The sequence below is a fragment of the Neolamprologus multifasciatus genome, chromosome 12 (assembly GCF_963576455.1).
Source record: "Neolamprologus multifasciatus chromosome 12, fNeoMul1.2, whole genome shotgun sequence".
Lineage (NCBI taxonomy): Eukaryota > Metazoa > Chordata > Actinopteri > Cichliformes > Cichlidae > Neolamprologus > Neolamprologus multifasciatus.
In genome coordinates this window covers 20,433,159-20,448,187 of record NC_140450.1, presented here as the reverse complement: position 1 = coordinate 20,448,187, position 15,029 = coordinate 20,433,159, and the positions used below count along the sequence as shown (strand labels likewise).

At 38.6% G+C, this 15,029-nt stretch overlaps 2 protein-coding genes across 2 annotated transcripts in view; one reads left to right on the top strand and one right to left on the bottom strand.

Annotated features, from left to right (window-relative positions):
* Positions 1 to 14,927, top strand: part of LOC146506914 (single-stranded DNA-binding protein 2) — a 79,033-nt gene extending 64,106 nt beyond the window's left edge. The window contains exons 7-17 of the mRNA XM_085181410.1: positions 7,599 to 7,665; positions 8,529 to 8,599; positions 8,712 to 8,779; positions 9,237 to 9,285; positions 9,368 to 9,403; positions 9,495 to 9,549; positions 9,655 to 9,725; positions 9,809 to 9,887; positions 10,041 to 10,069; positions 10,157 to 10,255; positions 10,889 to 14,927. Of these exons, the coding sequence (XP_085037536.1) occupies positions 7,599 to 7,665; positions 8,529 to 8,599; positions 8,712 to 8,779; positions 9,237 to 9,285; positions 9,368 to 9,403; positions 9,495 to 9,549; positions 9,655 to 9,725; positions 9,809 to 9,887; positions 10,041 to 10,069; positions 10,157 to 10,255; positions 10,889 to 10,918 (654 nt within the window). The 3' untranslated portion in view covers positions 10,919 to 14,927. The remainder of the gene's footprint in view (positions 1 to 7,598; positions 7,666 to 8,528; positions 8,600 to 8,711; positions 8,780 to 9,236; positions 9,286 to 9,367; positions 9,404 to 9,494; positions 9,550 to 9,654; positions 9,726 to 9,808; positions 9,888 to 10,040; positions 10,070 to 10,156; positions 10,256 to 10,888) is intronic.
* Positions 1,659 to 6,641, bottom strand: LOC146506915 (uncharacterized). Its single transcript, XM_085180820.1, has 5 exons — positions 6,635 to 6,641; positions 3,870 to 3,934; positions 3,689 to 3,767; positions 2,580 to 3,468; positions 1,659 to 2,471 (listed from the first exon to the last, which is right to left on the bottom strand). Exons 1-4 carry the CDS (start codon positions 6,639 to 6,641, stop codon positions 2,978 to 2,980), a joined length of 642 nt encoding a protein of 213 aa, XP_085036946.1. The 3' UTR covers positions 1,659 to 2,471; positions 2,580 to 2,977.
* Positions 14,928 to 15,029: the final 102 nt, after the last annotated feature.

Genomic DNA, 15,029 nt, shown 5'->3' with positions numbered 1-15,029 from the left:
CCTGAAGGTGGCTTGTAGCCATTGTAACAAATGAAAAACTCTCTGAAAAGTCCTTTATCAACTTTGAATGACGCTCCTGTAGTTGAAAGCACAGACAAAAAATGCACAGAAGATGCGGTTGGAAAACTAAATGCTGTTTTAGACACAGTTAAACAGTGGGCATTCATTCCAGAGGGCATTACTGCAATGATAGATGAACTGCATACAAATGTCTTAAAAACAAAACAAGAAGTAGGCAAAAGTATATGTCAGTACGAAATAAAAATGACAGATAATGCACGCAAAATTAGGCCATTGCATTCTAGCAAGAAACGTTCGGCCAGCATCGACATTCCAACAGTCTGTGAAAATGAATGTGAACAGTCGATAACCACTGAAAGGGAGACATCCTCTGGAGAAAATGAAAACCTTTTGGAATACAAAACAAAAAAGAGAAGAGTTAAAGCTAAGTATATGCACAAGTAGACTTTTGTGTAGACATTTCAAAGGGACTGCATCCATTACTTCTGTTTATTGAAACCTAAAGCTGAATAGCTGTCTTAACTTTCTGCCAAGGAACAGATGAAAAGAAATTGTTTGCTCTCTCAAGCAGTTGTTATTTATGTGTGTTATTCATTACTTTGGCTTGGTTGCTGTTTTTGATACAAATTCATCTGTGCCCATTGTAATATTTTCATATGTTACTATTTTTATATTGCTATGTATTATAAATAAAAGATTACTTATTACTATTAAAGGTCTGCATTTGTAATTGTTGGTATTATTTATAAAATATGCACTCTTAAGTTTTTTGCTCCATAAAACGATACCTGTCACTTTTTGGACATAGAGTATCAGCTGTTGAGGACCCCTGGCTCATACAAAATAGAAGTAAAAGGTTTCAACATCCAGCCTTTTTATGATTAAATACAAAGTGTAATAACAGAGTTATCGGGGTGTGATTTTGTTAATAGTTAGTCTTAAGTATAAGTTTAATAGTAATGATGAGTAAGAAAATATAGCCAGAATAATGGAATGAGACTACACTGACCAATGACCTCACACTGAGATTTGGTATAAAGTGGCATGTTTGTGCTAATGCTGACATTGGGGCTCAGAGTTCCTTTGTGTGTATATATTTGTGAACATTAACTTGGCTAATGTTCAAGGGTTTGACTGCTTTCCTGTTGGATTGTATCACACAGAACGGGGATAAGAGCACCAGTGGCCGTGCACACCCTCATCTCTCTCCTTCACCCGATCATTAGTGTTGGAAACCGGCATTAGCTCAGAGTAGATTAGACTTCAGTATAGTACAAGTGATTTGATTTTATGATTATTTGATTCAGTTTTTTCTGTGTTCAAGCTCAATTACTTTAATAAAATATGTTGAATTCAAAATTTATAAACTGTGGACATTACCCTTTTAAACCTTTCTGAAACAAGACAGGTAAAAACCAGTGTATAAAAGTTTACATAGGTATAAATAGCTCTAACACTTTACTCCAGCCTTTAACCTCCTAGGACCTGGCGTCCACATATCTGGACATCACATTTTGGGTTATTTAGACCAAAATACTAAATCTTGATCAACAAGTGACTGATATACAGTTACGAGGACATTACACTACAACTGTTCTATCGAAATTTCAAATGAATGTCCTCATATGTGGCTCTTATTTTTCTCAGAAACAAAAATTAGGTAAAAAAAAAAATTCTGGTAATTCTTTGTTTTTACATTCATCGGGTTCCAATCAGCCCAAATATCAAAGAGAAATTAAAAATGCATGCCATGGAAGATTTCAGGTCTTAGGGGGTTAAAATGACCAGATCCCTGGGGCCTGTTTTCCAGGCCACTAAATTAAACCCAGTCAATTACCAATTGCACAGAATAAAAACCTACGAGGTCCACTAATAGTCCAAAAGTCCAAATCTTTAATAGAAAAGACAAGCAGAACTCAAACAAACAATAATCCAAACGAGGAGTATATATACACACTGGAAAGTAAATAATTATAAGTTATTAAATCAGACTAATTAAATACAGTAACTAATAAGGGAAGACGAACACAAGGGAAATAAAAATGACAACAGTGTAAACATACCAAAACTCACAAAATAAAACAGGAAAGCTACTACAAACCGAGTGTGACACAATTACATTCATATTGAAACATATGTGATAATTTTCTTTCTTTGTAGCATTTTTAAGATATGTGTCAGAACAGTCATTATGCTGTTTGGATTAGAACCAAACATTTTTGCCAAATAGTTAACTTAATACAAACTTAGAACAACAGTGAACAATTTTCAAGATTCTGATTTACAGAACAAACAAAAGTCACAAAAGGTTTCATTATTTAAGAGACAAGATCCAGTTTTTCATGACAGAATCCAGTGCAGCAGGGCCAAAGGTGTGTGTCAGCAAACTGAAGGTTGAGGAATCAGTCAGTTCATGTTTAAGGTTGTGTTGGATTTTGCGAAGAGTCTGTCTGTTATTAGAAAGTAAGATTAACAATATTACACCAATAACCCAAATACGGGGAAATGACAAATAATACCAAAAAAGATACAACTTTCATATTATTTTACTAACTTACTTTGTCATATCAGAACTTGAATGGTCGATGCCTTTACAGACCATGTGTCTTGTGACATCGCAGACCAATCTTCCGGCAAACCCGAGGGCTAGCTCCCCAGCCTTCTCTTCACTCAGAACACTAAACACTGTTACTTTAGTTTTGGCCTTCTTAGGCCTGTCCAGAATCATTGCGGGCAGTTTGGTTTTACGGCCCTAAAAAAGAAAAAGTGCAAACACCAAAAGAGCAGAGAGAGACACACACGCACAAACAAAGTTAAATGCTTTTGTTTACATGGTGTAATTGTGTATATGTTGCAACAAATGCACAATTTCCAGCCACATTGTCACTTCATTGATACGAGTAACCCGGATTTATTTCAGGTGACATCAAAATCACGAAATGTATACCTACCCCAATCAAACCTCTGAAAACATGAACTGACATCTTCTCTCGTTGATTCTGCGCTTGATCTCGTCTTCTGTTATTGTGTAGGTTTTCTTTTTTGAGCTTGGTGCAGATAAGCGACCATGCACTCTGTAAACTGTACTAGTTCCTTCTGAATCAGTTTGAAATTCTGTATCTGCATTGATCCTGTCAACATCAGCAGCAGCAGCATTATCTGTACTCAGACTTGTGCCGTATATTTCTGTTTCTTTTTCTTTGTCTTCAGTCTGTGTACCTTCATTTCTTTCAGTCTGTGTACCTTGATCTCTGACTGTCAGTCCTCCTATCTCACTGTTACTTGTCGGTTTGCTGCAGATGTCCTCGCCCTTAGGAACTTTTCCTTTGTCATTCGCTGCCTGATGCTTTCCCTGATGACATTCTTCGCTGGCTACTTCTATTGCTCCTCCTGTATAGCCACCTACTATGCTGCACAACTCCTTTCCCTCTGCTGTGCTGCACTGTGCTGTTACATAAAGAAGAATGGTATAAACAGCACTATATCAATTTAATTGTGAAGGGAAATCCCCACAATACGACACAGTTATGTCTAAAATAGTTTTGTGTAAAAACTGGATCTTGAAACGTCCACTTTAATTACACAGTCCTGGTGTGCAAAGGCAAAATTACGAAATTTTTTTCACTTTAAACATTTTTGGACATTGTTTAGTTATATTGTGACTTACTCTCACAGAAGATACAGATGCCACAAACAGACTTTGAACAACGCATGTGCTTGTATGCACCACATTTCTGGCACTGCACCTGTGAATTAAAAAAAAAAAAAAGAAATAAACAAACAAAACATAAAAGAACAAAGTCCATTATATAAACAATCTATATGGCTAAGGACATGTCATAGCGTACCCGGTCTTTGGCTGCAATCACACACCATGGGGTTTTTTTTAAACACACACACACACAAACCCACTCTACAAAAAGAATTGAGATTTTACCATCCTGCCTCTAAGGCTTTAAAAACTGAATAGGCAAAAATGTAAACATTACTTATATAGGTTAAAGCTATAGTTTTCAGTACCATTATGACATACACTCCTCGTGAGTTCCCATCGTGTTGATGTGGGTGGCTCACAATGATTTCAATTTAATTAAATATGTTATGTTAAATATGTTAATTACCTCCAGTTTTTCAACACCGCACTTTTTCTGACCTCAGTCTATATGAATTCATTTCCAAATGAATTCATATAGACTATGGTCCTCTTGGGTATGTCACAAAACTGTTTTGTAAAAAGATGGATATGGTAGGCTTTGGCCTTGAGCTTTCCTAATGAGGGACACTGAAAAGTATCATGCACTAGAGAGAGTGCAAAATCTGTGCAACTTACAAACAAGGTCCAGTGGCTGCCGTTTTCCAGACAGGCTCCAATCAATTTCTCATACATCTGAAAGATGTTTTTCTGGAAATAAAAAGAATGTGACAAGTAGGGCTGGGCGATATATCAAGTTTTTCAAAAATATCGATATATTTTTATACGAGATATAAGATGTGACAATACCTTTTATATCGATATAGTCTATGTTACGTTATAATTATAGTTGTGGAGCCACAAGTTTGCCTCTCTTTTGTCCGCTTTTGTCTTTACACAACTTTACTCGGCCTCGCCTCTCCTTCACTGAACACAACTCCCCCATCGCTTCACCTGCAGGCAGCGACAAGATGGACACGGCAAATCTCCGTTAACGAGTTACTGCGCATCGCCCAGTGCGTGGGGCTGGACGGCGTCAACGTGTTAACGAGCTAACCACGCTAACGAGCTAACCACGCTAACGCCATGCACGGCCTGAAATCCTTTCATTTTCTCAAAAATCGACAGTGCGCCTTATGTATGAATTCTGGTTGTGCTTGATGACTGCGAACCGATTTTATGTGGAACATCTGTCAAAAATGTTTTAGTTCGACTTTGGTAAGCTACGGAGCTGCACCGGCTTGATGGATTGTCGGAGCATTACGGCGACCGAGGAGCAGTGCCAACTCCTCAGTAAGGAAAATCGCTATTGGTTGTCCTAAAAGTCGCTAGAAGTCGCTAAATGACGTCATCGCCTAATTTGCATAATTGGTCATGCTAATGTAATTGTAACCTAAGCTGCTGGAGAGAGAAATAACATCGTGGACGAGACATAAAGTGAGCAAAAAACGTCCTAAATGCATTTAGAGTTTATTTAGAACTACAAATTAAATTTATTTTAGCAATTATTGTTTTTTTTAATGTCACAATTCCAACCCTGCTCCTTTATCCGGGCTTGGACCGGCAAAAGTGACCCGAAATAGGCACTCTGGTGGAGTTACTCTGTGTGTGTGTTTATAAGTAGTTTTAAACCTTGTGATCCACAAAACAGCATAAGAGTAAAAGAAGAACTGACTGTGTTACAGCACCCGCTGCTTGTTGAGAGTAAAAGCGATATGCGCTTTCACGTCTTTTTTTAGCGACTATTTTAAGAAAAAAAGTCGCTAGGGGGTCTGAAAACTCGCTAAATATAGCGACAAAGTCGCTAAGTTGGCAACACTGCCGAGGAGCCTTGCGGAGTGATACGTACTGTGCTTCAACGTAATATTACCGTATTGTGTGTGTTTAAGGACCATTGACTGTAGAATGATAAGGACCATAAATGGCACCTGTTAAGAGACACGGTTATGAAGCGGATTTCAAACTCCAGGCTGTCAGTCACGAACTTGGAAAGAGAGCAGCTGTGAAATCTGTCTTTTAGTTTACATTTTGACTGCACAATTGTGAGCTCTTTGTTATGCATAAAAACAACATAGTTTTCTTTTATTTATGGAGCATTATTATTTAATAAATGCTCAGAATTTATTTTTGAGTCGTTTTTTTCATGTACATCTACGCTGTATGTTAATAAAAGTGCCTGTGTGACATCTGGGACACAGCTTTGACTAAGAACTCTCTTTTTGTTCTTACCTTATGGCTTTAAAAAAAATATAGAGATATATATCTTATATCGCCATCCAGCTAAAAAATATCGAGATATGAATTTTGGGTCATATCGCCCAGCCCTAGTGACAAGTATGTTTTTCCGTCAAGAATGACACTGCAAAATTGCGAAAGCTTGTCAGGTGAGACTTGTAATTAATTCTGCAGTTACACAAACATATAGAAAGTGTCATTTTTTGTTTACATTAATTAAGTTCTATAGTGTGTACGAAACAAATCAAGACCACAGACTCAACACACACCACTCAATTTTTGGTGTTCTTTATCAGATGGCCAAGACAGAAATGTTTTAATCTGTGTGCATTGCTTTTGAGCAAGTCTTTACACAGAAAAGGTTTCAGAAAGGTATTTTTCAGGTTCTTCTGACAAGGCTTCAATTTTGGAAAATGCTGTTTGTTTATAGTGGCAACTTATAAACCCTTTGTGATAAGAACATAGTTACCACAGTCCAAGTCATACCTTCAAAAAGTATGCACTTTGTGCATACTTGTGGACCCAACAAGAGCACAACTGTTTCCGACCTGTCTTCCCAATGTGATGTTTAAGCAATATATGTATGGTCAGAAGGGGGTGAAATTTTCATTGCAGTTGTACGTGTAACATTGCATGTGATAATAAAAGGCTTGATTGGTTGATTATTCAACATGAGTTGACATTTACCTGACATTGTGAAGGAGTCGCAGTTTCTGTAAGGATGTAAGAACATAACATGTGGATTTGTTACACTTCTTTTTCACAAGTTAATAACAATCAATCATTTTCATTCCATTATTAACAAGCTATCACACGATGTCCCAGGGACAACATTTACACAATGTCCCAGGGACAACATTTACACGATGTCCCAGGGACATGATGTCCCAGGGACAACATTTACACTATGTCCCAAGGACAACATTTACACGATGTCCCAGGGACAACATTTACACGATGGCGCAGGACAAATTTGTAAATTTCTGGATTACTGTTAATCTCCATAGAATCAAGAACTAATGTCCAGTTTCACAGCTATGGACCAGTTAATTATGTTTCCAGGTGATAGTTTGATTCATAGATTCAGCACACAACCATTAGTCTAAGTCTTTTAGTTCAAATTCTCTTCACTTATGTTTGTAAAATGATCAGGGAAGCTACTGCAATTTTGCCTGACCCAGCCCCCGGGCCACAAAACACCCAAAAAGTTGGGGAACGCTGGTCTAGAGAACACTGGTTAGCTAATGCTGTCGTAAAGTAGTCTATCACTAGCAAACAAACAGCAAGCCAAGTGAGGAACATATGTATAATGCTTACCGTTTATTAAAGAAAAGTATCCTAAAAGGACTTCAAATTCGGCGGACAGGCGGCGGTTTCTCGCAAGTGAAGCGGGCGCGCTGGATTGACAGACAGAGGCGGGCACAAGTGAAGAAAATTTGTTTTCTCCACTTGTATTTCGAAATACTCGAAGGCGGGTATTTTGAAGTCGCAGAAGTATGACGTCACATGAAGGTGATTGGTCACTTGCAATGTTGAACCTGGAACAACATTAATTGATGATGTGGGAACAACGCCAACACGAGGATATCAGATCGTCCGAGCAAGATCACAGTGATTATAACATTGGAGATGGATCCTCTTGTTTCTGTAGGGTCTTGGAGGAGTTCCAGGGAGCCAGCCTATGTTACCAAGTGGAATGGATCCCACAAGACAGCAAGGTGCATGCCCACACTGAAACACACACATATAGTCAATAATTACTTTATTTAACAATAATGCAGGCAGGCAGGATTTTGTCTTTTGAAATAATATTTACTGTGCGATCATAGCCTGATTGAGGTTTTGCCCTAAAGAGGACTCTCCACCTATAGATCATGGATTCCTGAGCCAAATTTTACCGTAGTAGCTGTCAAGATATTTCATTACAAAATAAATAAACCCCGTTATGACACTATAATTGGGAGAAGGGAATCACCAAAGTCAGAATGGGTTCCCGAGGGGATAGTGAAACAAAAGTTTTATGACAATACATTCTCTGGGGAGTCCCTCTAGAAATCACATAACACACTGAAAATTGAAAGCGTTGTTATATCTGATCAAAAACGGTATATAAAGACACAGTTGCCTTATTCATTGCACTGGAAGAATGGCACGTTTATGAGTTTTTAATAGTGTTCAGATAACCGTGAAGCCCAGTTGAAAGCTGCTTGTTACCAAGATGAACTCATGTTTAGCCTCTCCCTGATATACTATTATCATTAATATTAAAACCAGCATGTTCGATATTCTTATGACTCAAGCATACTCCCATTTACGCAAACTACTCACTGCTCCAGACAACACTTAAATTATGCATGGGTGAAGATGGTGTTCAGCCGCTGTCGAACCAACATCAGACCAAGAAAACGGTGTCACTGAAGCAGCTGTAAATTTTAGCATTTGTGCCATCAAAGTCTCGTCGCCTTAAAAATGCATCCTCTTCTGTGGTTTGAGTTACCAAAGTGGCCACAAAAAGGTGTTAAACACAAAAATGCATGTTTGAAGAGAACCTTTTCTCATTCTGGTAAATCCTACACTTCAGGACATCCAAATATGGGAGGACCAATGCAGAGGATGACTCCACCCAGGGGCATGGTCCCACTAGGACCCCAGGTTTGGGTCAAGATGATTTTTCTTTGAGGACTACTTGCTGTAAGTTTTGTTTCTGATAGTTACTCTCATGTAGTCGTGTCCAAATGGAATTCTGGTTTCTGTTTTTTCCCAGACCTATGGAGGTGGGATGAGGCCACCACTGAATGCTCTGGTTGGTCCTGGGATGCCTGGTATGAGCATGTGAGTAGTATATGCATAACATAATCACAGCCATCATCACCATAACACACGCACATATAGACAGAGTAGCATAAGGCCTATCTGAGCACATGAGCTTATAAAAGAGTAAAATACACTTGTCTGTGTGTCTATTTTAAAAATGTAAGCTTACTCAGCACATTTTTCGCCAAATGTCAGCTATCTTTAATCGCTCAGTAGAGTTGTTATAGTCAGCCATTTCCTTTAACTGTCTTTTGCCTACAGCTTTACCACATGTTTTTAACTTTTGGCACTGAACATGAACCACAACCTTAACCTTTCCCTCTATTTAATCTTCTTTAGTTTTTTCTTCTTCTTCTTCTTCCATTTACTTTTTTTCTGGCATCTGGGGAGCTTGTTATTGCCAGCTCTACCCAAATAAATTGGAAACAAAGACCCTGCCAAATGCAAAAAACTCAAGTGTATGGGTGTTTTCTAGGGGACCTGGTGGTGGTAGACCCTGGCCAAATCCTCCCAACTCCAATTCTGTAAGTCCTGCAACAAAAATACCGAAGAAGAAGTTTCATTTTCATTTCATGACTTGAGTGGTTTACTTCTTTGTCTTTGTAGACCCCATACTCTTCTGCGTCACCAGGAAGCTATGCGGTATGTATGTTTGAAACTCTTATACTAGCTAAATAGGCTTTAATTCACAGGATCACGCATGAATGTCATGAAAACAAAACTCTCATTTCAGGGACCTCCGGGGGGAGGAGGGCCACCTGGAACACCAATTATGCCAAGTCCAGCAGGTAAGCTCTGTGTGTATCAGTTGTATATGTGTATGTAGATATATAAACATGCTACTGACCTTTAATTTTCTTACTGTTTCCGTTTTCCTTTTTGTGTTCTGTCAGATTCAACTAACTCTGGAGACAACATGTACACTATGATAAACACAGTCCCTCCAGGTGGAAGCCGGCCAAATGTGAGTGGCTATTGGGTCTGTGTTAGTGTTACAAGTCAAACAGGAATACTGCTGTTAACTTGCCCTATGTGTGTTCTCCGAAGTTTCCTATGGGTGCAGGCAGTGACGGTCCATTAGGGGGAATGGCCGGGATGGAGCCACATCACATGAATGGCTCTTTAGGTACAAAAACAAGAAGCTTCTGTGTTCAGCAGGGGTAAAACAAACAAACTAAAAAACCTCTGGTTATGTTTGTCCCTGATTTGTCATGAAAAATTTGTATTCATTTGATCGTGGTGATGTGCATTATTTTCATACTTGTGTTCCCTTCTTCAGGGTCGGGCGATATGGACAGTCTCCCCAAGGTATGAGAAGTTTTTCACCTACTCTGAACTACACTTCTGATTTTTGTAGCAGATACTGTGATATATGTTTTATTTGTCTTTGAACAGAACTCTCCTGGTAACCTAAGTATGAGTAATCAGCCTGGGACGCCTCGGGAGGATGGAGAGATGGGAGGAAACTTCCTTAACCCTTTTCAGAGCGAAAGTGTGAGTGAAAATTAGTTTTTTAATATATGGGATTACTGGAGATTTTTGCTGCTGAGAGTTCCCTGTAATACTTTGCCTTAAACGTGCCCATTTTTTATGCTAAGCTAAGATACTACTTGCTGTACTTTTTACCATGCGGATAATATCAGTCTTACTAGTCTCTGCCAGATATATAGACTGTATATAAAAGATAACACCACCACTGGTTTGCTGACTACTGTTCTGAAGCCTCGACTTTATGACACTGGCCGTCGCCATCTTCTTTTTCTTTGTTTAAACTGGACATAGTGTATTTTCACCAGCATTATCTGCTAATGCTAGCTCTGGCTAGTTAGCTTAGTTCCCATGATGCAGCCGTGATTTTAAATGTGATGCTAATTCTTGCTGGTGAAACAAAGAGGCTTCGCAGCTGACTGCGAGTGCTCACAGACCTGATCCCTGTCTTCAAAGCAGTCATTTCAAAGGCAACAAAGTCCCACTTGGCGCATATGGTCCTAGTAATTTTGGTCTCCAGCCACTAATATGCTTTGTGTGACTGTTGCATAATTAAGACTGATGGCTAGAGATGTGCTTTCCTCTCTTAAACACATAAACAGTTGCGTTTTTATGTTTCTGCTTAACTTTTTTCTGCAGTATTCCCCAAACATGACGATGAGCGTGTGAGGGCTCTGGAAGCAGGTTTGGTCTGTCGCTCAATAACCTGGTGTGGCTCAGCAAAAAGCAGTGAGACATGATGTGATGCCATCTAGGCCAGTGACTCTTCCTCCACCACCTGCCCAATCGGACAGTAGCCCCAGGCGCCATCTTACTACTACTACCCCCCCTGACCGAAGTCCCACCCTTCCATGGTTTCTGTCCATGTTTCTACGCTCCTGTTTTTCTCCAGTTCTAAGTGGTGACTCTGCTACCTTCATCTGCTCTTCCTCTGCTCCAATGAGACTGTACAAAGGAACTAAATTGACCCAGAGGAGAACTGTAAATTTGCATACGGTGTGTATGAGAGTGCACACAGTCCGGCCACAGACAGATTTTCCTGCCTTTGCATCAGATCACAAAGCTCAGTACCCAAAAACAAAATACCAGTATCCTAAATTTAAAATTCCAGTGAGTTTAAATATATAAAGTCACTGTTTGATTGATCTAAATGGCTGTCATCAAGTCTTCTTTTTTCTAATTAGTCTGTTTGCAGTACCAGAAGAGAAGTGGAGAGACATCGCAATCCTTGGGCCGATATTTGAGAAGTCTTTTTAGAGTTTGTAAATGTCTAAAGACCGCATACATTGCATTTAAAGTTTTATACTGTCAATGGTTTTCTCGTCCCACTTGACAATATTTGTTTTCATATTAAATTTGAAGACGAATGTTCATTAAGAAAAAAAACTTGCTCAAGGCTTAAAGTGAGACTATGAACCTGCTTTAACAGCAGCCAACATGCCACAGGTGGAAATGGGAAATGTCTAAACACAAAAGTTGGCAAAGTGGCATTGTAGATAGGTCATTGCATTAGTTAACATTTAGCAACTAAAAGCTAATGGTCATACCAGACCAAGCAAGACAGATAAAACTAAAGTCCTGAATGTGTTGAACTAAGCATTCATGCATTCTAGTAGTTACGGATTCATCTTTCAATTAGTCTGAGGGAAAACGAGCTAATTCGTCTTTAAAAACTTCCATAGTCTGACTTTAAGTCACATGAGATCAGTCACTATGCTAATTGTAATTAAACTGAAGTCAGCATAAGGCTGAGGAATGTTTGCACAAAAGTTAGTACTCAGTAGTACTCAGTAGTACTGTACAGACTGAAAGTTTTTATTTCACCTGAACTCTTACTACAATTCATCCTGTGGGTTTTTCCCATTATGTGCTTTTGTGGGACCGAAACAAATGTTTTTGACAGAAATGAAGGGAATCATTGGTTTGTTTGTTTTACTTGGTGACAAAACATGCTCCCATATCCTAGACATAAAAATGTTCAAATGAGAAAGAGAAGTAATAAGAGGTAAGCAGTATGGATGATAAACTGCAAGCTTTGGTCACTCATACTTAACTGTCATCCGGAAAAACTGTGATTTTTAGTATGATGAACAATTGGTTGGTACAGAAAAATAAAACAAGCTCGTTTTTAAATAATCTTTGAAACCTTTTTCACTGCCCAAGATGAATTATTATCATGTACAAAGGGTGAATATTCCTGCAAACATTCTCCTTTCCCTTCCCTTACTGCAAAGTGTACAGCTCACAAATGTAGCTCCTCTGTCTTGTATGTGTATTTGATATTATTATCATTATTATTATTATTTAAAGATAATGCTAGAGAGAATTATTATTGCAAAGGGAACGATGGACTGATGGCGCACCATCACAGCTGACCTGAGATGTTTTATTTTGTTTTGTGTTAGATTGAAGCCATAAGTGGGAGTACATAAAGATCAATTTGTAAATTGGATCATTTTTTTTTCTTTCTGTTTTTGTGACAGTATGTGGGACTCCATTTGTGACGTGTTCATTTTCTCTTTTTTATTCTTGTATTATGTTTTTGTAAATACACAGAGAAGTTTCATGGGTTTTGACTATGCTGATATAAAGCTTCTCTAACCTTAAAGTGTCATCTCTTTTCATTTTGAACAGACTTTGGAGTGCATTTGAAAGTATCTGCTGATGAAATGATCACAATTGTGTTTGTTAAAGCTGTACTTAAATTTATCAAACCTGTTGTATAACTTCTATCAAACAGTCATTTGGGGATGGATTTTGTACTTGAAATTTGATAGACAGGTAGATAGATAGATGGATAGATAGATGAATAGCTTTACATGTATAGCTACATATTTTAATAATAATAGTAACAACAGCAACTCCCCCAGAAGAGCAAGGGCTATGCTAGACAACATCAAAGTTGTTATGGCTTATGTTGTTTTTATTACATCATGCTGATATCAGCCTGTTATGACGTCCCTGTAAAGTTGTAGGCCATCGTATTGGGGAAAAAAAAAAAAGAGTGTTGTACAGCTCTCTATGCCAGGGGCTCAAACTCCAGTCCTCGAGGGCTGGTGTCCTGAAACCTTTCCATGTGTCCCTGTTGCAACACATCTGAAATTAATTAGTAGGTCATTAGGAAGAGTATAGAACTTGACTGCATGCTGAGGAGGAAACCCCTGACCCTACTCAAGTAAATTTAAGTAAATGTAAGTGTTTGGAAAAATGTACTTCTAAAAGTACTTTTATTTCACCATGTTCATTCACTCATGAGCTGCTGTAACATGAATCAAATGGCTGAATTGCCACTTCAGCATGCAGTCAAGTTCTGTAGAGTCTTGCTAATGACCTACTAATTGCATTCAGGTGTCCTGCAACAGGGACACATGGAAAGGTTGCAGGACACATGGAAAGGTTGCAGGACACTGGCTCTCTAGGACTGCAGTTTGAGACCCCTGCTCTATGCCTTTCATATGATATATTACTCAATATGTTTTGGGGTTTGTTTTTTTTCAATCAAGGTCAACTTTGATCTTGGGCACTAACAATGATGGTTAAGGTCAAAAGCTTCGCCAACCTATTCGTGTCCCCCAAGGCCCAGTTTATCACCGTAAAGTTTGCAGATAATACATAAAAACTGTAGTTAATATAAAATATTTTATCAATTTTCACATTCGGTGTGACGACCCGATTCTCAGCAAATCGGGTTGCGTCATTTTTGCAATATCCAGTTAAGTGTCCTCTGGTTTCTAATCATGTCTCTTAAATTCACCATACCTCCCCCCAATCTAAGAGTATTTATCTCTATATTGACGTTCATAAACTTGACTTTAAGCCGTGTTTGTTCTGAGACACGTTTCTTCCTCTGTTTCAGATCTGTGTCCCAGTGAGAAGGAAAGTGCCGGAGATGTAAAGGGGAAAAAGCAATAAAACACTGTTATCACCTGCTGTATCGTTCAAGTCTAACCAGAGACATCAACTGGCTCCATGAGTCACATTTGTATTCAGATGTGCTTTCTTTGATATGAGGGAACTCTGTATCGCTGATGTTTTGGTGCTTTTTTTTTTTTATCTTGCAGGGAGTTCAATGTGAGATAGGTAGTTAAGCGTTTGACTGTCGCACACTGTGTTACTACCTGGTCTAAAGTATGTCTCTGTAGGTCATCCAGGTGATGACTGGGAGCTTTGGTAAACACAAAGCTGATGAGACTCATAAAGTTATTCACTAATGAACCTGCGACATTCAGCAGTAGGTCTGCTAAAGACAAGTCAACAAACTAATTTCATTAATACTGCAGTTGGGTTAAATAATGTTGGAAAAGGGTTTTTCTTGTCTCCTATATTCACTCAAATCTTTACAAAAGGACATGCTATGCTTGCTTTTGTTTTTCAGGAGTCAGCTTTATTTGTACTTTCTGTGTTTTGGCTGACGCTACCCTGGAAATTCCAGTAAGTTTCCAGTGTTCTGCAATAACTGGCAATTCCAGGCTGCAACAGATTGTGATTGTGAAGCAGTTTATTTCTGTGCCACCCTACCCAAATCTGTCAAATCTTTTACTGCTGCTCACTCCATACTTGACGGATAAAGAGAATATCTGTTTCACATGTCTGTGAGAAGCTTTTGCAGGAATGCAGCGCATTCATGTTGTTTGCTGTTTTCCATTTTGTTATTCTGCAAATGCACGCACACCACAGATAAAAAAATTAAAGCTTTATCCTTATCTGTACCAATATTGCACAATCCCATTAAAGACCACCTCTCTTATGTAACTTCCCGCTGCACTTTCCCTATAAGAGT